The sequence below is a fragment of the Kogia breviceps genome, chromosome 19 (assembly GCF_026419965.1).
Source record: "Kogia breviceps isolate mKogBre1 chromosome 19, mKogBre1 haplotype 1, whole genome shotgun sequence".
NCBI lineage: Eukaryota > Metazoa > Chordata > Mammalia > Artiodactyla > Physeteridae > Kogia > Kogia breviceps.
Window position 1 is genome coordinate 22,542,729 of NC_081328.1, and position 27,485 is coordinate 22,570,213.

Genomic DNA, 27,485 nt, shown 5'->3' on the forward strand with positions numbered 1-27,485 from the left:
TCTCTCCTCATTATCTCCCTCTCTCTCCTCATAATCTCTCTCTCTCTCCTCATAATCTCTCTCACTCTCCTCACAATCTCTCTCTCCTCATAATCTCTCTCTCCTCATAATCTCTTTCCTCATAATCTCTCTCTCTCTCCTCATAATTTCTCTCTCTCCTTATAATCTCTCGCTCTCCTCATAAACTCTTTCTCTCCTCATAATCTCTCTCTCTCCTCATAATCTCTCTCTCTCCTCATAATCTCTCTCTCCTCATAATCTCTCTCTCTCCTCATAATCTCTCTCACTCTCCTCACAATCTCTCTCTCTCTCTCCTCATAATCTCTCTCTCTCCTCAAAATCTCTCTCTCCTCATAATCTCTCTCTCCTCAAAATCTCTCTCTCTCCTCATAATCTCTCACTCTCCTCACAATCTCTCTCTCTCTCCTCATAATCTGTCACTCTCCTCACAATCTCTCTCTCCTCATAATCTCTGTCACTCTCCTCACAATCTCTCTCTCCTAATAATCTCTATCTCTCTCCTCATAATCTCTCTCTCCTCATAATCTCTCTCTCCTCATAATCTCTCTCTCTTCATAATCTCTCTCTCCTCATAATCTCTCTCTCTCCTCATAATCTCTCTCTCTTTCCTCATAATCTCTCTCTCTCTCCTCATAATTTCTCTCTCTCTCCTTATAATCTCTTGCTCTCCTCATAAACTCTCTCTCTCTCCTCATAATCTCTCTCTCTCCTCATAATCTCTCTCCCCTCATAATCTCTCTCTCCTCATAATCTCTCTCTCTCTCCTCATTATCTCCCTCTCTCTCCTCATAATCTCTCTCTCTCTCCTCATAATCTCTCTCACTCTCCTCACAATCTCTCTCTCCTCATAATCTCTCTCTCCTCATAATCTCTTTCCTCATAATCTCTCTCTCTCCTCATAATTTCTCTCTCTCCTTATAATCTCTCGCTCTCCTCATAAACTCTTTCTCTCCTCATAATCTCTCTCTCTCCTCATAATCTCTCTCTCTCCTCATAATCTCTCTCTCTCCTCATAATCTCTCTCTCCTCATAATCTCTCTCTCTCCTCATAATCTCTCTCACTCTCCTCACAATCTCTCTCTCTCTCCTCATAATCTCTCTCTCTCCTCAAAATCTCTCTCTCCTCATAATCTCTCTCTCCTCAAAATCTCTCTCTCCTCATAATCTCTCACTCTCCTCACAATCTCTCTCTCTCTCCTCATAATCTCTGTCACTCTCCTCACAATCTCTCTCTCTCCTCATAATCTCTGTCACTCTCCTCACAATCTCTCTCTCCTAATAATCTCTATCTCTCTCCTCATAATCTCTCTCTCCTCATAATCTCTCTCTCCTCATAATCTCTCTCTCTTCATAATCTCTCTCTCCTCATAATCTCTCTCTCTCCTCATAATCTCTCTCTTTCCTCATAATCTCTCTCTCTCTCCTCATAATTTCTCTCTCTCTCCTTATAATCTCTTGCTCTCCTCATAAACTCTCTCTCTCTCCTCATAATCTCTCTCTCTCCTCATAATGTCTCTCCCCTCATAATCTCTCTCTCCTCATAATCTCTCTCTCCTCATAATCTCTCTCTCCTCACAATCTCTCTCTCTTTCCTCATAATCTCTCTCTCTCTCTCCTCATAATTTCTCTCTCTCTCCTTATAATCTCTTGCTCTCCTCATAAACTCTCTCTCTCTCCTCATAATCTCTCTCTCTCTCCTCATAATCTCTCTCTCCCCTCATAATCTCTCTCCTCATTATCTCTCTCCTCATAATAAAAAAAAAAACTCTTGTTCTCACCAAAAAAAGAGATAAACACAGGAAAATAACTTCAGAATTTTTCAAAAAACAAACAAACGTTTTATTTGCTTTATTAATTATCTAAAGGTTTAACTTGTAGCTATATTCAGGTGTGGCTTTTTTCCTAAGGAAATACAATGATATGAGAAAAGGCTATCAATCAGACTTGATGAAAATTTTAAATGTTTCCTCCCCCAAACCCAAAAGATTCCTTTAAGAAATATGGGAAATTTTTTAAATTTAAAAATACCTCAGCAATTCATCCATTTATTTTGTACCTTTATATTTGTTTGCTTTGCAGGAGGGATGGGAACAAAGAGTTTGGTTATCTCATTTTTCTCTGTCCAAGGCAAATTATAAGTTGTCAATGTAGATGGAATACTTAGATTTAAACTAGATTTTAATTTTTGAATTTCAAGATATACTTAGAACCTGCTTTAATAATACTTCTGGCCAAACTATTTAAAAATAAAAAGCTGGAAAAAAAAGTTTTCTGAGGAGGAAAAAAAGGTTTAAATAATGAGGATAATCTTATTCCAGACATTCAGAGGTGACAAGGTTTTTCTTCCATATCTGTGATTTGGCCTAAATGTTTCTAACAATTCCAACAGCAAATTACTGGACTCCTAAATGTTAGAGTTTAGTATTACAGCCCTTTAAGTTTATATACACAGCCATTTCCCTTGGATAACCACATATTATTATCAGGGCTAGATCCAGGTGGGTTTCTGTATCAGATGCTACACAATAACCGGAACCCCACTACATTCTGACCTCAGGCTCCATTACTGGATCTGGTTTCCCACAGCTTAGAATAAGGTCTCAAATCCTTAAAATGGCACACAGGGCCCTAAATGATTTGGCTCCTTAATAAGCCTCCCAGCCTCTATTCACATGCCATTCTCCCCAACTCACTCTCTTCCTCAGCTTCTTTCAGTTCCTGGGAATAGCTATCATCTTTCACACCTTAGGGCCTTAGCATATGCTGTTCTATCTGCTGAGAATACTCTTATCCATTCTGCTCACCTACATAACTCCTAGCCTTCGTCAGCTGAAATATCACTTCCTCAGGAAGTCTCTGTTTACCTCTAAAGACTAGGTCAGGATCCTGTTATACATTCTCATAGTTCCTGTGACTTTTTTCTTACAGTCTTCATCACAACTGCAATTAATTGCTTCTTTATTACTTTAATTTCAACATTCCTCACAAGAGTATAAGCTCCATGAGATAAGGGGCTATAATCTGTGAATGTATCACCATGTCACCAGTCTATAAAGTACTTGGTACTCTAACCAGATATTCAAAAAATGGTTGTTTCACTATTCTGAATAGTCTTAATAACTTGAATAGTTCTATAATCTGGCCTTTAATGAGGCCATTCCACTTGATCAAATGTTTGTATGTTTGAATCTCAACGTAGACAAGATTCAAACCTCATTTCTCTGAGATTTGAATTTCCACCTATTTTAGGCAAATCACTCAAAAAGTAAATGGATATCTGGGTGGGAGGTGAAAATTGTTGCTCAACTTCACTTTCCCTAAGCATTGGAACACCCAGACCCTATCCAACCAAAACATCCTGTTACACGTTCAAATACTTTACTAAATTATAGACATCATTAGAAGTAGCATCTTGTTTATTTCTGCACTTAACTGTACTTAGTACAAATCAGGCTCTTAGTGAAAGTCTGTTACTGAATAAATAAATGAATACTAAAACACTCAAGATCATTAACACAATGATAAACGTGATTCAAAAGGAAAATATGAATCTACTCAAAATTATTAGGAAAGGTTTTTGTTTCTGAAATCAAGTTTGTCTTGATATACTATAATCCCTTGCATTCCCGCCTTCATTCATCTACTCAGGAATATTCATATTGCTGCCAAGGCAACAAGAATAATGAAGGAACAACATCAGTCTACTTAAAAAGAAATGTCAGATTCAAGAATTCTAATACTGCCATCATCTGATAATATTTTGACACTTGAAAGCACTGGTTAAATGTGCACTCAATTTTATTAATGCTGTTATCCTCTGGGGCAAACAAGGGATAACAGCCCTTTTCTGAGGTTTATAAAACGCCAAGAATGCATGGTAGCTTATAAATTTATGTGTTTGTTATAAAGTCAATAACTAACTTAACAAAATTAAAATAGATGCCAGCATCTTTCAATCATTAATGTAATTTTTCAAAATTGATTAAAAAATAATATACTTAAATCGTCCAGTATCTTCAGAGCTAAAAGAAGTTTCCCAAATGAAAAAAGGAATTCATAATGATTATCATATGCCAATACTGAGATAACTAATCAGATCACTACTGGAATTTTAAATAGTTTCCAAATGAAATCTATTTTGGTGACTCAACATACTATATTACTAAAGCAAAATAATACACAAACATAAAATTTACTATCTTAGTTATTTTAATAGTTGTAAGAGCTCTTCTGATATAGAATATTACCATCAAATTTTATTAAACCTGTTATAGAAATCTAAGATACCAACTGGAACATTTTTAAAGCATAAAAATTTTTAGACACATGCCATGTTTTATGCATTTTTCTTCAGAGGAAAAGGCACAATACCCATGAAGAGAGAATATTTTTATATACTAACTACTAAACTGTGCTAAGGAATACAAATAAAATGGAATTTTAAACTCTAAATATCGTACCTTGTAACGTCTCACAAATTATGCCCATGCCACCAACTTGAGATGTGGATGCCTGAATTATAAAGTTGAAGGCTGTTATAAGTTTTTATATCATACTAATTGGCCAAAGGATTTGTTTTAGATATCCACTAAAAGGGCAGTGTTGTTATACTGTGACTTAATTGCATTAAAAGAAAACAACTTTTCTTTTAGTTATATTTTTCCACCAACATCTAATCATATAAAGGCCTTGGTTCACTCTCCTGTCCCTCAAATACTTTGCTTTAGTGCACAGAAAGTTTTCTTTTTAGCTATTACACGATTAAGTATGTCCTTATAGAATGATCAGAAGCATCTGGAAAAGGTGGAAGTGAAAAAAATCCTCACCAGGAAAGTTAGCTTAATGCTTGTCCTTCAGAGTGGCCCATTATCAACATTTCACAGTGGGTTTCTTTATTTTCAGCTCCCTGAGGTATGTGCAATAAATTATGACTTGAACTAAACAAGTCACACTTGGCTCCAAAATGAAATTTTCCTACCTCTACTTTCTAGTCCCCAAGGTGGGAAGAGGAAATCCTAGTCACAGCCAAAGAAGTCATATTTTTGGCTCTAACATACATTTTCCTGCTTCTCTAAAACCCAACTCTGCAGTAGAGACTACAAGAGTCTTAAGTTAGTATTTTAAACTGTATTTTAATTTTTTCTTCCATAATCTATCTCAAATTTAAGAAAAAATTTTAGTATCATAAAATTAAGGTCATTGCCCTCTTTGTCCCTCTCAAATCACTTTTCTAACTAGGACACTGACCTTAACTCTTTAAAATATGAATTCAAATAAAACAATAGAGGAAACAAGACAGAAATAGATTGTTTTGTTTTCATAAGATAGAATATTTCAGGTTCTCCTTTATAAATAATTTCTACTTATTTTGCATGATAGACTGAGTACTAATGTAAAAGAAAACTGTAAAGTCCTAATTGATGGTCCAGTAATTTGAAGTATTGTTTTATGTTTGGAAGAACCATTTATGGAAATCATTTAGCTATCAATTCATTTTATAGAAAACCAGAATATGGCAGACACACCCTGAGGTGACTCCCAGAGAGTCAAGTCTTGTATAATCCTCTCACCTTGAGTGTGAGCAGAACCTGTGAATTGCTTCTAGCCAACAGAATATGGCAGGGGTGATGGGGTAGTCACTCCTTTGATTAGATCATGTTATAAGGCAAAGGTGTGAGGAAGTTACTCCTGTTATTATGTTGTTGTATGGCTCCATCTTAGGAGACTGGAGCTAGATAGTATCCTGTTGGCCTTGAATAAATAACCTGCCATGCTGTGAGAGGGCCCGTGAGAAGGCCACATAACAAGGAACTCTTGAGTAGCCTGCAGGAGATGAGAGCAGCCACTGGCTAGATCAGTCCTACAACTATAAGGAACTGAACTCTGCCAACATCCTAAATGAACTAGGAAGAAAACCCCAAGAGCCAGATGAGAAAGCAGCCCAGCCAACAACATTGACTGCAGTTTTGCAGAAACATGAGCAAAGGACCCAGCTAAGCCACACCCAAGCTCCTACCCATGGAAACTGTGACGTAAGAAATGTGTGCTGTTTTAAGCCACTATGTTTGTGGTAATTTGTAACACAACAATAGAACACTAATATAAAGAGTGACAGCCAGCATAATTAATATACTCTCTCCATTATTATGTTCTACTATGTATTAGGGTGTAAAATGCTATTGGAATTGAGTATTCCCTTCATAACTCCTTTAATGATTTATGATTGTAACAACATACTGTACTGCCTTATTATAAGTCATATTAATGTTTACTACTGTCCTAGTCATTATCATCAAATAATGATTACTATCATTATGATGCCTTATTAAAGAGTCCGGGAATGGAGGGTTGTTTTTTTTTAATAACAACGTCAAGTAAAACAAACAACAAAACCAAATACTGGGCTTCCCTGGTGGCGCAGTGGTTGAGAGTCCGCCTGCCGATGTGCAGGGGACACGGGTTCGTGCTCTGGTCTGGGAGGATCCCACATGCCGCGGAGCAGCTGGGCCCGTGAGGCATGGCCACTAGGCTTGCGTGTCCGGAGCCTGTGCTCCGCAACAAGAGAGGCCACAAGAGTGAGAGGCCCACGTAACGCAAAACAAAAACAAAAACAAAAACAACCAAATACTATTTTGATAACTTATATTAAATATAAATATATTGAACTTTTAGTTTTATTTTAGTTAATTTTACTTTAATATTTAATATATATTTAATACTTAGTTATATTTAAATATATAAGTATACATATTTAAGACTTTAAATATAAACATATTAAATAATAAACATATTTAATCATTAATTAAATCAATTTATTGAATACTCACTATATTCCAAGGCAATATTTAATTGTAGAGACAAAGATATTTAAGAAATTGTCCTAATCCTTGAGGTAATCTAACAGATTATAAAACATATTTATAAACACTAAAATATAATATAATGAAGGCAGTGTAAGTATGTGCTTTAGGAAGTAATAAAAAACTGGTAAAAATAACTATGTAGGTAAATATAAAAGCCAATATTATCATACTTTTGGTTTGTAACTTTTTTCATGTGATTTAAAAGGCAAATGCATAAAATGATAATCGTAAATTATGTTAATGGCACACAATGTATAAAGATGTAATCTATGACAATAACAATATAAAAAGGGAGACACAGAGATTAACCCCAAGGTAACACTAATCCCCAAGGTAACACTAAGAAAATAACTGAAAAATATACACAAAAGGAAAGAAGGGAATCAACATAGTACATAGCCAAAACCAGCTAAACACACAAAAGGCAATAATGGGGCTTCCCTGGTGGCACAGTGGTTGGGAGTCCACCTGCAGATGCAGGGGACGCGGGTTCGTGCCCTGTTCTGGGAGGATCCCACGTGCCATGGAGCGGCTGGGCCCGTGGGCCATGGCCGCTGGGCCTGCGTGTCCGGAGCCTGTGCTCCGCAACGGGAGAGGCCATAGCAGTGAGAGGCCCGCGTACCGCCAAAAAAAAAAAAAAAAGCAATAATGAATACACTGAGGAACAAAAAGCACATAAGACATGCAGAAAACAAATAGTTAAATGGTAAAACAAGCCCTTCCTTATCAGTAATTACTTTAAACTTAAATGGATTAAACTCTCCAACAGAAAGGACTTCCCTGGTGGCTCGGTGCTTACGAATCTGCCTGCCAATGCAAGGGACATGGGTTCAAGTCCTGGTATGGGAAGATCCTACATGCTGTGGAGCAACTAAGCCCATGTGCCACACCTACTGAGCCTGCGCTCTAGAGCCCACGAGTCACAACTACTGAGCCTGCGTGCCACAACTACTGAAGCCTGCACACCTAGAGCCCATGCTCCACAGCAAGATAAGCCACCAAAATGAGATGCCCAGGCACCGCAGAGTAGCCCCTGCTCCATTCAACTAGAGAAAGCCCACAAGCAGCATCGAAGACCCAATGCAGCCAAAAATAAAGAAATTAATTTTAAAAAAAAACATGATCCAACTATATGATGTATACAAGAGACTCATTTTAGATATAAGGAAGCTAGACTCATTTTACAACATATACAAAACTTTACTCAAAATGGATCAAATATTTAAATTTAAGAGCAAAAACTATGAAACTCTTTGACAAAAAACATTAGGGGCAAATCTGCACGACCATGATTTGGAAATGTTTTCCTAAATATAACACCCAAAACACAGACAACAACAATAAAAAATGAAGTGGGCTTTATTAAAATTTCAAACTTTTTATTTCTTTTATATCTTATAGAAGTGTACTATTATTTTCAATAACTTGTTTGATCATTTATAAATTTTAAGAAATCTATAATGGTGCTCTGAGTTATCTCAGATACTCAGATATTTCAGGTACTATTATATTCTGGTCATTTCCAGAAGCTAAAAGTCCTTAATTATTATAAAAATTGCATATCTATACTCTTAAAGCTTATAAACATCAGTCTTTTGAATGAATGCTTTATAAATATCCTTTAGTTATCTTAAAAAAAGGCCAGGACTCCTTTTTGGAGTCCTTATTCTAAGCCCTTTGCCATGTGTGGTGGAAAATACCCCCTCCCCCCAGCCCCGCCACTGCTGTTGACTTTGGGCTTGGGCATGTGACATGCTTTGGGCAATATTTTAGTAGATGTGACATAAGCAGGTATTTGAAAAGTGCTTACACAGTCAAGCCTGCTCTCTTGTACCTCTGCCATTGCACTAACATGTTTTGGCTGGTCTGTTGGTCCACAAAGGATGAGATCCATCAGAAGAGCTGATCCAGTTGTGTACAACCTATTTTGGTCAAGCCATAGCAGGGTGACTGAGCCCAGCTGAAATCATCTGTTGCCCAACCCACCCTCATAGATGCTGACCCACAGTAAATGACTGGTATTTTAAGCCACTGAGTTTTAGAATTGTTTGTTAGACAGGAAGAAGTGATCCAGACATATGCAACAAGAAATACACTTCCAAGTGTTTCCAATAATGACTTTTCCTCTTTATCTGTCTGTCCCTTGATCCTGCAGCTCAGACTACTCTTGGGTCCACCTTACTTGTCCTTTTTAGGAACCACTAGGGAAACTCCTTTAGAATCACCCTCCTCTCCTCCCTATGCAGACCTCATTGAAGCTTCTGTTATTTTGCTGTTTTATACAGCCTAGAGCCATTGGAATTCAAATAAGCACAACTATGACAAGTAGGACCATTACTGAGGAATGTCAGAGCAGGTCACTGGTATCTTTTTTTTTTAAATGACAGACTGAGATATTGCCTGGGAAGAACTTATCCTGAGGAAAGAAAGCATTAAGAAATCCAAGATTGGTGCAATAACAACACTCAGAATCACAGTTGTTGGGAATGACAGTAGAGAAAACAGAAGGTAAATGTAATTTTTTTTTCTTCACAAGTAATACTTTATTTAATTTTAAGGATTTTTCAAAGAATAACATAATAAACACCTGTGTTCTCCCCATATTTTCTTTAAGCTTGTTTTTTAGTAAAACAGCTATTAAAGGAAAAGCTAAAGTCCCTTTTGATAATTACCCCCAATATCATTCCTTTCTCTTCTCATACATAATCACTATTATGAGTTTGATGTGAATTCTTTCAGGGCTTGTTACTTTGCGAGTGTAATATTTAGTACAACCTAGTTATTAGCCATAAAGCTCCTTTTCCAGCTCTAAAGGACTCATACATAGGTCCAGGAATGAAAGAAGATACAAGCAGAAGTTGAAAGAGCTAGTTTTTAGGGGGAAAAATTTATATTTAAGACGTGGGGGGCTTCCCTGGTGGCGCAGTGGTTGAGGGTCCGCCTGCCGATGCAGGGGACAGGGGTTCGTGCCCCGGTCCGGGAAGATCCCACATGCCGCGGAGCGGCTGGGCCCGTGAGCCATGGGCGCTGAGCCTGCGTGCGTCCGGAGCCTGTGCTCCGCAACAGGAGAGGCCACGGCAGTGAGAGGCCCGCGTACTGCAGAAAAAAAAAAAAAGAAAGAAAGAAAAGACGTGGGAAGAATGCGTGGTAGACAGTGTGGGAAAGAGATTCTCTCCACTTAAACAAAGCAGCATTAGTACAGTAATATAGGTCCAAGGTAAAATGATAAGACATCAAAAAAAGACAGCACCACTGCCGACAGCAGTGCAATCAGCAGAACTCAGCTTCAGTGGAATGAGCACTAATACTATTGATGGTGAACATAACAGTTTTCTTCCGTGGATGTCTACTGTTTCGTCAGTAGTAGTAGTCAGAGGCAGCATTAGCCACTTTAGCACAGGAGCCCTGGGAATGGTCATCAGCACTCTCAGTGGTAGCACTGGTGGCTGGAGAAAGGCAGTAGAAGCCACCAAAGTTACTGTGGGCTGAAAGGATTAAATACCTCCTGAGGAATTTCAGAAATTTTGACAAGCTCCAAAGGTCAGGGAAGAGTAGAAGCTAACTAGAGAAATAGTATTACTGTTAATACTACATAATTCACAGTGTCTAGTAAAATATTATCAGTAAAGAATATAACTGCCTAGGGAAAGAATTCTTGTTTTAGTATGAGATCCTAACAGGTTGTATCCTGGGAGGGATATGGATTATACTCAATGGAGTCAGCTCAGTGGCCAGAAAACCTCAAGTCTTGGTCTCAGGTTGCTAGCAACTTCAAATTCCTGTAGGAAGTAAAAGAAAATCCTCCCCGATAAAGATAACATCACCTTAGGCTTCAAATTATTACTACAAATAATTTTTTAAGTATGTTTAGCAAACAATTAGTGACAATGAAGCAAAACTCCTGTTTTTAACCAACGCAGAATACCTGGTTTAGGAATATCCCTCCCACTGTAAGTTAACTGTAAAACTGGACAAAACAGATAAAGCAACTGCTTTTAGGGAGTAGACACCAGGCAGCCTAAAACTGTAATCTCAGAGATAAGCTAATCTCATAAGATCCATTAGGTGAACTCTGACTCTCAGCTCTCTTCCTAGGTATAATTTTCCAACAGTAGCACAGAGCACTGAAGTACAAGCAGAGTATGGTGTTTCTGCCGAGCTGAAGTGGAAAATATCAGAACTTGAAACAGCAAAAATCACTAAGATCTGCAGGGCAAGGCATGGCATTGGAGAAAATGGTGATAGATAAAGGACCCTAGAATTCCCCAGGGGCTCCCTGTCAGTCTGTGGCTAAGAGTTTGATAAAACACAAATTGCCGGACTCTACCTCCAAAGCTTCTGATTCAGTAGGTCTGGATGGAGACTGGAAATATATATTTCTATTAAGTTCCCAGATAATAGACATGCTCCCGACTCAGGACCACACTTTGAAAATCACTCTTATTAAGCAGAAGACAGGGTAAGTTAAAAATAAAACAAACCCGTATCTCCTAAACCTTTCTCACTCATTCTGAGTTACTACAGCATTTAAATAATATGTCTGGGGCTTCCCTGGTGGCGCAGTGGTTGAGAATCCGCCTGCCAGTGCAGGGGATATGGGTTTGAGCCCTGGTCCGGGAAGATCTCACATGCCACGGAGCAACTAAGCCCGTGTGCCACAACTACTGAGCCTGTACTCTAGAGCCTGTGCGCTTACAGCCCATGCTCTGCAACAAGAGAAGCCATCGCAATGAGAAGCCTGTGCATCACAATGAAGAGTAGCCCCCACTCGCCACAACTACAGAAAAGCCTGTGTGCAGCAACCAAGACACAATGCAGCCAAAAATAAATAAATTAATTTTTTAAAAAATAAAATAAAATGCCTGAGGATACTAGAAAAATATCTAATTAACCTAACACAAAATCAACAACTTCTGTGATAAATAAAACTTGTTAAGGCTTTGCTGGCCTACCTGTAGATCTTTCACATTTGGAAAAGGAATTCCTATTGTTATGACAGCACGGGCGTTGTCATCTGAGAAATCCAGACCCTCACTCACTTTACCACGACAAACTGCCACCAGGAGGGCGCCATCTTAAGCAACAGAAAATCAACATTTTTATAAGCACACTCAAATTCCCAGAAATTCTTATTCTTGTCGTTTTGAAAAGATCGGATTATTAAGTAATTATAATACCAAATTTTAAAGAATCAAAGTTAGAAACTATTATAAAGTTTTAAAAATTCAATGTCTTCAAATAAATGAAAGAAACAAAATTACATTTAGGTTGAACCAATTTATAAACTGTGTATCTCCCAGTTAAACTATACAGAAAAACCATGTCAGAGTAGTAACTTGCATGTGAACTGAGCAACTGTGAACCAACTGTTTTAACTTTAAAATACTGAATTTGAAATAACTACCTTTACCACCAGAATGTAAAGTTATCAGAATGATTTAAATAACTCTAATATATATATATATATATCATATTGAATCAATATTATATTGAAAAGTATTTAAAACACACATACACAGAATACTCTGTGTATAATCTTATCATACAAGGATATTGACAATTGTGTTATAATATCTTTATGATGTTGCACCTATTAGCCCTTCTTGTCAAACTTTTTATGGGCATTCTCTAACTTTGAAATTTAGCCTTCAGTTATGTTTTGAAAACTCAAGTTTACTTTATGTAATAAAATATAAGCACAAAGTATATTTTTTACATAAAAATATATGGCTCATTTGGCTAGTAAGGAAGATATTAATGCATACTCTACCTACCTTCTTTAACAAAACATTTTAGTTAGCGTAAGGAAGTCTATGGGATAATACCTGAACGCATGCCATTTCATAAAACTGAACTGGCATCTTCAAATGAAAATATTCATAGGAGAACAACTCCAAATAAAAGAATTTCTTTAACCTATTTTCTTTTCACTCAGGATTATAAAATATAATTTTTCTCAAGTGCAATTCATTTAAAAAAGATAACACAAATAAAATTCTAACAGCACCAACTTTTCACTTTATGGGAAAAATGTTTTTTTCACTGACCATCGAATAATTTCCAATTACCTTTTTCTCCTTTGTACTTGATCGCATCATAGTACACCTGCAGTAATTCATCAAAATCAGTTTTTTCTCCTCTCTGTGGTTCTACAACGACTGTCTTCACCAACTCCAGATTATGCCATATACCAGTGGAGAGCCAACGTTCTTTTAACTTTTCTAATAACTGGAAAGGGGAAAGAAAAAAAAAGATTTTTTTGTGTGTCCAACTGAACTTACATTTATTTGTTGAAAGACAATGTGACTACAATGGCAAGAGTATTAACCTTTCTGTGTTTGACTCCATAAAATGAGGAAAACAATTTTATGTCATAGAGTTGTTATTGGGTACATTCATTAACTGATATAGAAAGCTTTGGATGATGTCTGGCACACAGTAAGAGCTCCATAGATTTTAGCTGTTGTGGCTGCTGTTACCATTACTATTACTACTAACATTACTGCTGCTACTGCTACTACTTCTATCATTGCTACCTCAGGGATTTCAAAAGCAGGAAAAAATTACTTTTGTCAAAATTCATAAATTTTAAGTTATCTCTAAATCTAAGGTGAAGTTCTTAATATCTTTAACTAAAGATACTTTAAATGAAGATTCTTTAAGATCATTTTACCTAGTCCATAGGCAGCTATGCCGTTTGAAAATTTGATCATCATTAATAAACTGAATTGAGTAAATATATAAACAGAGACTCAGGTAGCCAACAAGTAGAAAATATAAAGGCACAAATGGAACATTTACAAAGATAAACGTGCTAGATTACAAAAGGACTTTCAACAAATTTCCAAGAATCCTTATCAGATTAACCACATATTCTAACAACAATGCAATTTTAGATTAAAAGTCAATAATATAAAGTTAGTGGGAAAAAACAAACATACAAGCCTGACACTAAAGATTGTATTCTTAAAGAGCATATGTGTTATATGTCAATTATATCTCAATAAAGCTGGAAGAAAAAGAAAATAAATAACAACAAAAAAGAACATATGGTTTACAATTCATTTAATTTTTTTGGCTGTACCACAAAGCATGCAGGATCTTAGTTCCTTAACAAGGGATCGAACCCGTGCCCCCTGCAGTAGAAGCACAAAGTCCTAACCACTGGACCGCCAGGGAATTCCCAAGAACATATGGTTTAGAGAGGAAAACACAATAGAATTCATGATATGAATTTCTTTAGATATGAATGATATCTTTAGATATGAATGGTATCTTTAGATATGAATGATAAAAAAACCACCCATAATTCAAAACATGTGGGAAGCAGTAAAGGTAATACTTAGAAATATGCTTATAACTTGAAATGTATTTATTTAAAAAATTTAAAACTAATGGAATTAAGCATTCTTTTTAAGAAGCTAGAAAATTAAACAGAAAATGCAAAGAAAGCAGAAGTCAATAAACATAAGAGCTGAAATAAATTTAAAAAGACAAAAGTCAATAGTAGAGATTATTATGATTTAAACTGAACTGCTTTACCTACTTGTTTTATGCAGAGTTCTATGCAATATGGACAATTATTACAATACAGGCAAGCACCAAGAAATTACTCCAAGTTCTCTAGAGAACAAAAACTAATTTTTATAAGATGGTTTATTTCCTCAGAATTTTACCTTATCTATTTTCAGAAATAATCTTATTAAGATTATAAAACAAAATTTAAAAAAAATCACTGCTATGGTCTAAATGTTGGTGGTCCTCCGAAATCATTTTTTGAAATCCTAATCCCCGAAGAAGTGGGGTCTTTAAAGGTGCTTAGGTCATGAGGGAGGAACTTTCACAAATGGGATTAGTACTCTTATAAAAAAGATCCCAGGGCTTCCCTAGTGGCGCAGTGGTTGAGAGTCCGCCTGCCGATGCAGGGGACATGGGTTCGTGCCCCGGTCCGGGAAGATCCCACATGCCGCGGAGCGGCTGGGCCCATGAGCCATGGCCGCTGAGCCTGCGTGTCCAGAGCCTGTGCTCTGCAACGGGAGAGGCCACAACAGTGAGAGGCCCAAGTAATGCAAAAAAAAAAAAAAAAAAAAAAAGAAAGAAATCAGGTGTATCACAGTCATAAAAAAATAGACTTCAAAGTAAAAAGCTTTAAAAGAAACATATATATTCCATACACATAAAAAGTGCATCCACCAACAAGATATAGCACTCATGAATCTCTATGTACTTAAGACATAGTTTGAAAATATGGAAGGAAAAAACTGGCAAGAAATACAATGATAAGCTGACCAACTCCCTAAACACTACTGAGGACTTCAACATACCTAAGATATCTACAAATGAATTAGATGAAATTAATATGAATATAGAATATTTAAATTTATAAGAATCATCAACCTTACTCTAATATATATAGGAAACTTGGTGCTGAATGGAAAATAATAATTCTTTTACATGTGGAACAATATACATAAATTCACAAAGGACATATCAATAAATTTTAAAAATCTGGAATCATATACAGATTCACTGGAAATAGATATTAACAGAAGGGTCATTCATACCAAAACAAAATAAATTTATCTACATAGAAATCTAAAAAAACTCCCATAAAATTCTAGGTTGAAGAGGAAAACAAAATGGAAAAAAAAATAACTTAGAAACACTGTAACTATTCTAGGTCCTTTGCTTTTCCATAGGAAATTTAGAATCAGCTTGTCATTTTCTACAAAATGTCAATAGCAGCATTATTTAAACAGCAGAACATAAAAACAAATAAGAAACCTAGAAAGGTCTTAAAAATATTTATTAAAGGTAATGTGTAAATTGTGCTATAGGAATACAATGGATTATAATAAGTAATGCAAATAAATGAACTTCTGTCATGGATTAAAAAAAGCAAAATGGTAAAAAGTACATACAATATCATGCCATTTTTTAAAAACTCAAAAAAAACCAAAACTAAGTAACATATTGTTTAGAAATACATATGTATTGTGGAATACATGTGTATGTGGTAAAGCCACTTTAAAAAAATAATGAAAATTATAAACTTTAGGAAAGCAATCCCCATCGTTTTTGGCACCAGGGATCAGCTTAGTGGAAGACAATTTTTCCACGGACCTGGGGGGGTTGGGGGGCGGGGGGGATGGTTTCAGGATGATTCAAGCACATTACATTTATCGTGCACTTTATTTCTATTACTATTAAATTGTAATATATAATGAAATAATTATACAACTCACTATAATGCAGAATCAGTGGGAGCCCTGAGCTTGTTTCACTGCAACTAGATGGTCCCATCTGGGGGCGATGTGGGACGGTGACACCTGAAGTGTATTGCTTATGTCCATTCTACTCTGTAATCTCATTTTGGTTTCTGTCACTGTAGAAAACCCTGCTTCACGAAGACAGGATGTTGGAAATAGAAGCAGGCTTCTCAGTGCTTTTGTGGCAATCTCAGGATATTCTGCCTTGACTGTAATCCAGAATGCATGGAGATTTGAAGTTGTCTCAAACATACTCTTAAGGCCACTGTCATCTGTGATCTCAAGCAGCTGATCCTCTTCTAGCACAGACAAAGTCGATTCACCTGGCTTATATCACAAATGGGTCGCAGATCCATTCCTTCCCAGTTCAGGGGTCTTTTGTGGTTGGGAAATAATGCTCAAACTCTTTTGAAAGCTGAGATAGGTGGTCATGCACCAGCTGGGAGGAAGAAGGCCCTGGCTCAGTCTCTTTCAAAATCTCTGCTAATGTTTGAAACATGTCAAAAATCCCGATGTTCACTCGTCGCCCCCATAATTCCATTTTGCCTTGAACGCAGGCACTTTATCTGCCGACTTGAACACAGTTGTCGTTCTCCCCTGAAGTGACAGACTGAATTTGCTGAACAGGTTGAATATGTCACACAAGTAAGCAAGTTTTGTGACCCATTCTGTGTCACTGAAATGTGCTGCCAGTGGTGACTGTTTTTCTAAAAGAAATCTCTGGAGCAGCTCTCGTAACTCAAAACCTCTGGTCAGTGATCTACCTTTAGAAAGTCATCTCACTTCTGTGTATAAGAGAAGACGTGTGTCCATCTACTCACAGAGCTGCACGAACAGATGTGAGTTAAGGGCATGTACTTTAATGTGGCTGATAATTTTAATCACATCCTGCAAAACGTTGTTAAATTCAGGTGCCATTTTTTGGCTAGCCAGCGTTGCTCTATGGATGACACAGTGCAAAAACTCACATTCAGAAGTGACCTCTTTGACCCGAGTAGTCAGAAAGCCGTCCAGTCATGGCAGTCACCCTGTCCGTGCATATACCAACACAAAATGGCCAATTCAGCTTTCCTGATATGTAATCATTCAAGGACTTGAACAGTTCTGCAGCTGTGGTGCTGGTTGGCAACAAAAGTGCACATAACATATTCTCATGTACATCCTTCTGAAAAATATATCGCACAAAAACAAGCAATGTTGCCTTGTTGTCAACATTGGTAGACTTGTCAACGTGGACTGCATACCACGGTGATTCATTAATCCTAACAATTGTACCTCAATATCCTCTGCTATTTCATCAATTCGTCTAGTTATGGTGCTAGCCGAAAGAGGAACACATGCCAGCTTTTGAACTGCAGCCTCTCCTAAAAGTTCATGACAAATGTCCTTAGCAGCAGGCAGGATCAACTCTTCACCAATAAATAGTAAAGGGCTTCTTAGCTTTAGCAATGCGGTTTGCCACTAAGAATTATGCTCTCAGTGCAGACATATTTGATGAAGTGGTGGCCTTCAACAGTTGCTTCTGTTCGTGTTCATGTTTTTTCCTTTTGAAAAACTCCAAAGTTTTGTCTTTTAATTCAAGGTGCTTGGTCTCCAAGTGGCTAAGCAGTTTTGAAGTTTTCATGGCTTTGCTGGACAGCCTGTCACCACATATTATATACAAAGCGGGCTTGGAGAATGTGAATCACCTGTTGCAATGAACCCATAATTTAAGTAGGATTCTTGGTATTTTCCTTCAAATGCAGCTTTCTTTCTGTTGGCAGTCTTCTGCTGTCTCATCATTGGGTCTTTCCCCACTTTCAAAGAAGCTCTCCAGTGACGTTTGTTTTTTAGTCATTTTGGCTAGGGTTAGCTTGTGGGCTTACCAAAACTGTGACTGAGACAAGTGTGCAGCACGGGAAAGAGGTGCAGATGGAAGTGGTAAATAAAATAACGGGCAGGCCACGCGTGGACTAAAATAAGTGTCGGATTCTGACTTAAAGCCTGCCACCAGATGCAGCTGTACAATTGAAGTGCATCAACTCATTTGCCACTATAAAGCCTGCCACCAGATGCAGCTTAATTGTCACTTGCCACTTACTGATAGGGTTCTGATATGAGTCTGCAAGCAACTGATTTATTATGGTCTCTGTGGAGTCAAACCTCTCTGCAAATGATGATCTGTATTTGCAGCCGCTCCTCAGCACGAGCATCTCTGCCTCAGCTCCACCTCAGATCATCAGGCATTAAATTCTTATAAGGAGCGTGCAACCTAGATCCCTTGCATGTACGGTTCACAGTAGGGTTTGCACTCCTACGAGAATCTAATGCCGCCACTGATCTGACAGCAGGCAGAGCTCAGGCAGTAATGTGAACGATGGGGAGCAGCTGAAAATACAGATGAAGCTTCGCTTACTCACCCACCACTCACCTCCTGCTGTGCGGCCTGGTTCCTAACAGGCCATGGACTGGTACCGGTCTGTGGCCTGGGGGTTGGGGACCCCTGCTTTAGGACAATTATTAATCCTGTGGGAGTGAACACAGTGACGGGAATCTGAAGGAGCATCCAGATAGCTTTAACAGCAATATTTAGTTCTCCAGTGATAGTTTTGATGTTTTCATTTTATTAATATAATTTATGATTCATATATAGATGATATATTATGTGATCTTATATAAATATGAAATATCTATTTCTCATTAATGTTTTTAGTAATACCAAGACAGTGGGGATAGAGGATGAAGATAAGAAAACAAACAAAAACAACAACAAAAATATTAATCCCTACAATGTGCCAGAAACAATGTCAGAAATCTGAGAATAAAGCAGAGAACAGTACAGAAAAAGTCCTTGCCTTCATGGCACTTATAGTGAGAGAATATTACATACCTAAAGATGCAGAATAAACAGCCTAAAACTCCGAATTTTGTATGTATTTAAAGCCCCAACTGCTCCTCTACATGAATATTCATATGTCCGACGGCCTAATAAAATTCACCAGTTAGACATCTCAAAGGCACCTGAAATGTTTCATAAAAGACCAAATTTATACTATTCCAGTATTTTTTTATCAACAAAGGATATCACCATCCACTGAGTTGCCTTGAACATTGAATAATCCTTAACAATTCCCTCCCCCGCATCACCCATATTCAATCTATTACCAAGCCTTATTAATTTCTGTCTTCCAAATAACTCTCTGTATCCAAAGCCAACAGGTCAATCTAAGCTATCATAATCTCCTGAAGGACTACTCTGATAGGTTCCTAACTGGATTTTCTGTTTCTTATCTATCACTCCTAGGTCTTTACATTTCAGCCAGAGCAATATTTTCAAAATACAAATCCTACCACTTCATCTATTCACATGTCCACTTTAAAAATTCAATAAGGGGTAAGTCAACAGCTTCTCCTTGCCTCCATGGACACCCTGATTCAACAACAACATATGCACCAGCTACTGTTGTGAGAAATCCAGAAAACAGTAAGAGGTTCCTACCTCCCAGATGAATATAAAACCAGCTGCATTGAAATGGTAGGAAAATTTGTGGCATAACTTTTGTCTTTGTCCCCCCACCCAGTTCAACATGGTGCAACTGGGAGAAGACTTCCAACTCCCAGCTTCTCCCTAAGGGAGTTAAAAGGAGATTGAAACATACGTCTAATGTGCAGACTTTTAGGGGGGCTACCCAGGGGACTGGTTTCTGTCTTGCCTGAATCTATGCACTAACAGGAAATGTTGCCAGGTTGGGGGCCACTGAGTACAAAGGCAAAGGTTTAAACTTGCATGCACTCACTTGCCATAGTCTCTTCCCCTGGTCCAGCACTTAACTACTGTGATAAAATCCCCAACTCCCAGCTTCTCCCTGAGGATGGAAATTATTGGACCATATGTCCAATGTTCAGGCAGGGAGCTGCCTGAGGGACTGGTTTCTGTGCCACATATCTCAGAATACTGACAAGATCCAGCATACTCTAGATGCCAAGGGGCCACTGAGAACAAAAGAGAGCTGAGCAGCTTGCTGCCACTCCAGAGGACTAGCAGAAAGAGACCAGAACAGCTTGGCGGCCTCTACCTTGGATGGGGAGAAGAGAAGAGTGGAGAATGTACAACATTCCAACATTTTTTTTTAGCGGGGGGAGTGTCCTGAGGGACTAGTTTCTGCTTGCTCAACTCAGAGAGCTGATGGGACCTGGAATATTCTAAAGGCCTGCAGAGAACAAAAGCGGGCTGGGTGGCTTACAGCAGTTCCAGAGAATCTGTAGTACCACTGACAAAAACCAGAGGGAACAAAAAATTACAAGCACTTGAAAAAAAAAAACTGAAAAATCCTTCTAATCAGGAATCTACACACTCAAGTCAAGAGAAGGCACATCCACAGAAAAGGTTTGAGAGGCCTCCAGAATCTGCAGCTGAGCTAACTGGTGAAGATCTTTCCCTGTACAAAGCCAGTTTATAAAAAACTGGAAGAGGTAGCTGTTTTTTCAAATGTGTAGATAGAAACCCAAAGTTATATGGAACACGAAGAAACGGGAAACTGGCCCAATCAAAGGAACAAAATAAATTCCAGGAATCAACCATAAAGAAATGGAGGCATATGAATTAGGTGAAAAAGAATTTAAAATAACCATCATAAAGATGCTTAACAAGCTCAGGGAAATGATACATGAACAAAATGAGAATTTCAAAAAAAGAGACAAAATACAAAGCCAAACAAAAATTTTGGAGCTCAAGAATACAGTAACTGAAATAAAAAACTCACTAGAGGGGTTTAACAGCAGCATAGTCAATCAAAATAAAGAATCAGTGAACTCAAACACAGGTCATTTAAATGATCCAGTCAGACAAGTATAAAGAAAAGAGAATGAAAGCGAATGAAGAAAGCCTGCAGGATTTATAGGACACCCTCAAGCAGACAAATATACACAAATGGCAGTCTCAGAAGGTGAAAAAAGTGAGAGAAAGGTACAAAGTTTATAATGAAATAGTACCCAAAAACTTCCTAAAAAGGGTGGAGGGAGGGAATGGATATCCAGGTTCAAGAAGCCAACAGCAAAAAAGATGAATCCAAAGAAGGTTACACTGAGACACATTATAAACAAACTGTCAAAAATCAAAGATGGAGAGAATTTTGAAAGCAGCAAGAGCAAAGCAAAAAAGGAGTAGGATGATATATTCAGAATGCTGAAAGAGAAAAAAAAAGTCTACCTACCAAAAACACTATGTCCAGTAAAACTGCCCTTCAAAAATGAAGGAAAGATGGGAGGGGGAGGAGTATAGCAGGGAAGGGAAGGGGGACAGGTGGAGGAGGAGGAGAAACACTTTCATAGAATAACAAAAGCTGGGGGAGTTCATCACCACTAGAGCTGCCTTACAAGAAATGCTAAGGGGAGTCCCTCAGTTGAAATCAAAAGATGCTAGACAGTAACACAAAGCCATAAAAAATGGACTTTAAGTCAAAAACTGTTAGAGACAAAGAATAATATTATATATTGAAAAAGTGTCAATTCATGAAGATATAATAATTATAAACATAGAAATGCATAAGAACAGAGCCCCAAAATATATAAAACAAAAACTGACAGAATAGAGGAAATATAGTTCTATAATAATAGTAGGAAACTTTAATATCCCAATGTCAATAATGGAAAAAACAACCAGACAGAAATTCGAGAAGGAAAAGAGGACTTGAAAAATACCATAAACTAATTAGACCTAACAGACATATATAGAACACTCCACCTAACAAAGCAGAATACACATTCTTCTCAAGTGTGTGTAGAACATCCTCTAGGACAGACCATAGGTTAGGCCACAATACAAGTCAAATTTAAAAAGGATTTAGTGCTTTTTCTGACTATAATGAAATGAAATAGAAAACAATAACAAAGAAAACTGGAAAATTCACACATAAATGAAACTTAAACAACACTCTTTTTTAAAATTCAAGTATAGTTGATTTACAATATTATATTGCTTTCAGGTGTACAGCATAGTGATTCAGTATTCTTGCAGATTATATTCCATTATATTACAAGATAATGGCTATAATTCCCTGCTATACAATATAAACAACACACTCTTAAACAATCCCTGGATCAAACCAAATATCACAAGGAAAATTAGAAAATACCTTGGTGTGGCGAGCATTACCCTCTGAGGAAGGCGCCATTAAGACCCTCATAAGCCTCAGGGCCCGATTGTACTCTCCTTGGTATGCATCCTGGACTTTATGATATGAAGGTAAAAAAGGAGATGGCCTTTGGCCAAATTGCTCCAGGGACCTGCTCAGTTACTGGGAGCCCCTGGTTGTTCCCTAAAGCTAGGAAAAGCAACCCTGGAGGAGAAATTGGTGCCTTTGAGGGAGAAGCCGAGAAGCCAATCAACCAGCTGATGCCAATAAGGCGTGACTAAGCCTAGAAGCCAATCAACCAGCTGATGCTGATAAGGCATGACTAAGCAAATTCCCTGCTTTAGGGGTATATATATGGCTACGCTTTGTGATTAAACTTGCCTTGCAACCATCAGTTGCTTGTGCCCTTCTGATCCCATACCTTGGTGCATTCAGTTCCCTACCCCCTCTCGTCAATTGTTGCTGCACTTTGAGGACCTGCTGCGGCTGGCGGCACCTTGGTACATATGAAAATGAAAATACAAACATACCATAACTTAGAGATACAGTGAAACAGTGCTATGAAAGATATTTTAGCTGTAAATGTAAACATTAAAAAAAGAGGGGGCTTCCCGGGTGGCACAGTGGTTGAGAGTCCACCTGCCGTTGCAGGGGACACAGGTTCGTGCCCCGGTCCGGGATAATCCCACATGCTTCAGAGCGGCTAGGCCCGTGAGCCATGGCCGCTGAGCGTGCGCGTCCGAAGCCTGTGCTCCACAATGGAAGAGGCCACAGCAATGAGAGGCTCGCATACCACAAATTAAAAAAAAAAAAAAAAAAAAAAAATTGAGGGCTTCCCTGGTGGCGCAGTGGTTGAGAGTCTGCTTGCTGATGCACGGGATACGGGTTTGTGCCCCGGTCCGGGAAGATCCCACATGCCGCGGAGCGGCTGGGCCCGTGAGCCACGGCCGCTGAGCCTGCGCATCAGGAGCCTGTGCTCTGCAATGGGAGAGGCCACGACAGTGAGAGGCCCACGTACCGCAAAAAAAAAAAAAGAAAGATCTCAAATACCTAACTGTACATTTTACAGTATAGCAAATTAAGCTGAAAACTAGCAGAAGGAAAGAAAAAATAAAGAGCAGAGTAAATAAAATAGAGAATAGAAAAAATAGACAAATAAAAGTTACAAAAGTGACAAATATTTAGCTAGACTGACTAAGGGAAAAAAGGAGAAGACTCAAATTACTTAAACCACAAAAGAAAGTGGAGATATTACTAGCAACTTTACAGAAATAAAAAGGATTATAAGACAATACTATGAACAACTGTATGCCACCAAACTGGATAATAATCTGGATGTAATAGATAAATTTCTATCAACACACAAGTCTAAAAAAAAAAAACTGAATCATGAAGAAAATAGAAGATCTGAATAGACTTATAACAAGTAAGGAGACTGAATCAGTTAATTGAAAACCTTCCAACAAAGAAAAGCCCTAGACCAGATGGCTTCACTGATGAATTCCATCAAATATTAAAGTTAATATCAATCCTTCTCACACTTTTCCAAAAAAATGAAAAGGAGGGAACATTTCCTAACTCATTCTAGAGGCCAGACTTACCCTGATACAAAAGGCAGACAAAGAAATTCAGGCAAAGAAAACTACAGACCAGTATCCTTTATGAATATCACTGCAAAAATCTTCAACATATGGGACTTCCCTGGTGGCGCAGTGGTTAAGAATCCACCTGCCCATGCAGGGGACACGGGCATGATCCCTGGTCCAGGAAGATCCCACATGCCACAGAACAACTAAGCCTGTGTGCCACAACTACTGAGCCCGCACCCTAGAGCGCTCATGCCATAGCTACTTGAGCCTGCGTGCCACACTACTGAAGCCCACGTGCCTAGAGCCTGTGCTCCACAACAAGAGAAGCCACTGCAATAAGAAGCCTGCACACTGCAAATAAGAGTAGCCCCTGCTTGCTGCAACTAGAGAAAGCTCACCAGCAGCAATGAAGACCCAACACAGCCAAAAAATAAATAAATTTAAAAATTGATTTAAAAAAATCTTCAACATATACTAGCAAACAAAATTCAGCAACATACCAAAAGTATTATACATCAGGACCAATTGGGATTTACTCCTGGAATTCAGGGGTTGTTCAACATATGAAAATCAATTAATGTAATACACTACATTAATAGAATGAAGAAAAAAAACCCACATGATCATCTCAATTGATGCAAAAAAATAATTTGACAAAATTCAGCACCCTCTCATGATTAAACACACACACACACACACACACACACACACACACACACACACATACTCAAACTAGGAATGGAAGGGAATTTCCTAAACATATTAAAGGTCATATATGAAAAGCCCACTTCAAACATCATACTCAGTGGTGAACAACTGAAAGCTTTTCCCCTAAAATAAAAGGTATTCAAATTGGAAAGGAAGAAGTAAAACAACCTCTGTTCACAGATGACACAGGCTTATATCTAGAAAACACTAAAGAATCCACACATCCACACAACATACACACAAACTAAAACAAAAAATCAGAGTTTTTAGAGCTAATAAATGAAATCAGTAAAGTTGCATGATACAAAATCAACATACAAAAATTGGTTTCATTCCTATATACTAACACTGAACAACCATCAAAGGAAATTTCTAAAAGAAAATTCCATTCACAATATCATCAAAAATAATAAAATACTTAGAAATAAATTTAACCAAGGAATAAAAGACTTGTATACTGAAAACTACAAAACTGTTGAAAGAAATTAAAGAAACATAAATAAATGGAAAGACATCCAATGTTCATGGACTGGAACATTTAATATTGTTAATGTGACAATATTACCCAAAGCAATTTACACATTCAGTGCAATCCTTACCAAAATAACAACTTTTTTTTTTTCGCAGAATGAGAAAAACATATCTTAAAATTCTTATGGAATCAAAAGGGATCCCAAATAGCCAAAACAATATTGAAAGAAAAAGGACAAAGTTGAAGGACTAACATTTCCAAATTTCAAAACTTACTACAAAGATATAGCAATCAACAGTGTGCTACTGGCATAAGGACAAACATATAGACAAAAGGAATAGAATAGGGAGCTCGGAAATAAAACTTTGAATATACAGTCAACTGATTTTCAACCAGGGTGCCAAGACCATTCAATGGGGGGAAAAAAAGAGTCTTTTCAACAAATGATGCTGGGAAAACTGGATAGCCACATACCAAAAAAAAAAACCCCTCAAATTAACCCTTGTCTATACCATATATAAATTAACTCAAAATTACCAAAGTATAAGACCTAAAAACTATAAAACTATTTGAAAAAAAATAGGGCAAAATATTCAGGACACTGGATTTGGCAATGATTTCTTGGATACAACACCAAAAAGCACAGGTAACAAAAGAAAAAATTGGACTTGATCAAAATTAAAAAATTTTTGTGCATCAAAACATACTATCAAGAAAGTGAAAAGGTAACCGACAGAACGGGAAAAATATCTGCAAGTCATTTATCTGGTAAGAGATTAATATCCAGAATACAGAAAGAATTCCTACAATTCAAAAACAAATAATCCAATTCAAAAATGGGCAAAGGACTTGCATAGACATTTCTCCAAAGAAAGTATACAGATGGCCAATAAGCACATGAAAAGATGCACAACTTCATTAATCATTAGGGAGATGCATATCAAAACTACAATGAGATACCACCTCAAACTCATTAGGATGGCTGCTATCAAAAAACCAGAAAATTAGTGTTGGAAAGGATGTGGAAAAATTGGAATATTCATACATTGCTGGTGAAAATATAAAATGGTATAGCTACTATGGAAAATAGTTTGGCAGTTCCTCAAAAAGTTTATAAACATAAAATTATCATATGATCCAGCAGCAATTTCCACTGCTAGGTATATCACCAAAAGAACTGAAGGCAGGAACTCAAACAGATAGTTGTACATCAATATTAATAGCAGCATTATTCACAATAGCAAAAAGGTGGAAACAACCAAAGCATCCATCAACAATGAATGGATAAACAAAGTAATAAATACATATAATGAAATAATATTCAGCCATCAAAAGGAATGAAATTCTGATACATGGTACAATGTGGATGAACCCTGAAAACATTATGGTAAATGAAATAAGCCAGACACAAAAGGACAAGTGTGGTATGATTTCATTTTTATGAGGTACCTAGAAGAGACAAATTCATAGAGAAAGTAAGTAGAATAGGAGTTGCTAGGGACGGGGAGGGGGGGAAACGACGAGGGGAGAATGAGGAGTTACTGTTTAGTGAATACAGAATTTCCGATTGGGATGATGAAAATGTTTTGGAAATGGCTAGTAGTGATAGTTGTACAACATTGTAAATCTACTTAATGACAATGAATGGCTAAACAAGTTTTAGGTTATGTATATTTTACCACCATTTTGTAAATTGAAAAAATAGAAACACACCCAAACATGCACAAAGTCAAATACTACACAGTAGTATAAATGAACAAATTAGTTAACAGTAGCATAAATGAATAAATTAGTTAACACATGTATCAACAAAGATGAACACTATCTATAGATGTTGCGTTTTAAAAGTTACAGATAATTAACATACAAATGATTTCATTTATACAAAGTTCAAAAACAAATCATTTAAGTGTATATAATATATATAATTATATAAACTATTTTTTAAAAAACAAGTAAAACTAATATCTCTAGAGATGGGAGGATATGATTGGGAAGGGGCGCATGCAGGCCTCTAACATATGACTAACGTTCTACTTCCCATGTTGGGTGGAGGATACTTAGATGTCCATTTTATTATTATTTTAAATGTGCATATTAATTTTATACACATATTTCACAATTAAAAACATAAAGACTAAACATTACTCTGGTATTAATATGGATGAGTTAGAACAGGGGTTAGAGTGGGTATATTTAGGCAACCAATATAGTAATCCAGAGATGTAGCTTGGATTAGAAAGTATTAAAAAAAATTACGCAAAACTTGAGAGTAAGGACAAAAAAAAAAAACAAAAAAAGGCAGCATAACCTTTCAATTTCATATAGAGGCAAAGGCCCATCCAAGGATTACACAGGGAAATGCACTTTATTGAACTCATTGTTTACTGTTGATTAAGATCCAGACTTAGTGAAATTACATTTTAACTGTATATTTTTGTCCAGTAGAA

At 37.3% G+C, this 27,485-nt stretch overlaps 1 protein-coding gene across 1 annotated transcript in view; it reads right to left on the reverse strand.

Moving 5' to 3' along the window:
* BRIP1 (BRCA1 interacting helicase 1) overlaps window positions 1-27,485 on the reverse strand; it is a 178,746-nt gene that overhangs the window by 45,089 nt on the left and 106,172 nt on the right. The window contains 2 exon segments of the mRNA XM_067022117.1: window positions 11,837-11,958; window positions 12,953-13,112. Of these exon segments, the coding sequence (XP_066878218.1) occupies window positions 11,837-11,958; window positions 12,953-13,112 (282 nt within the window).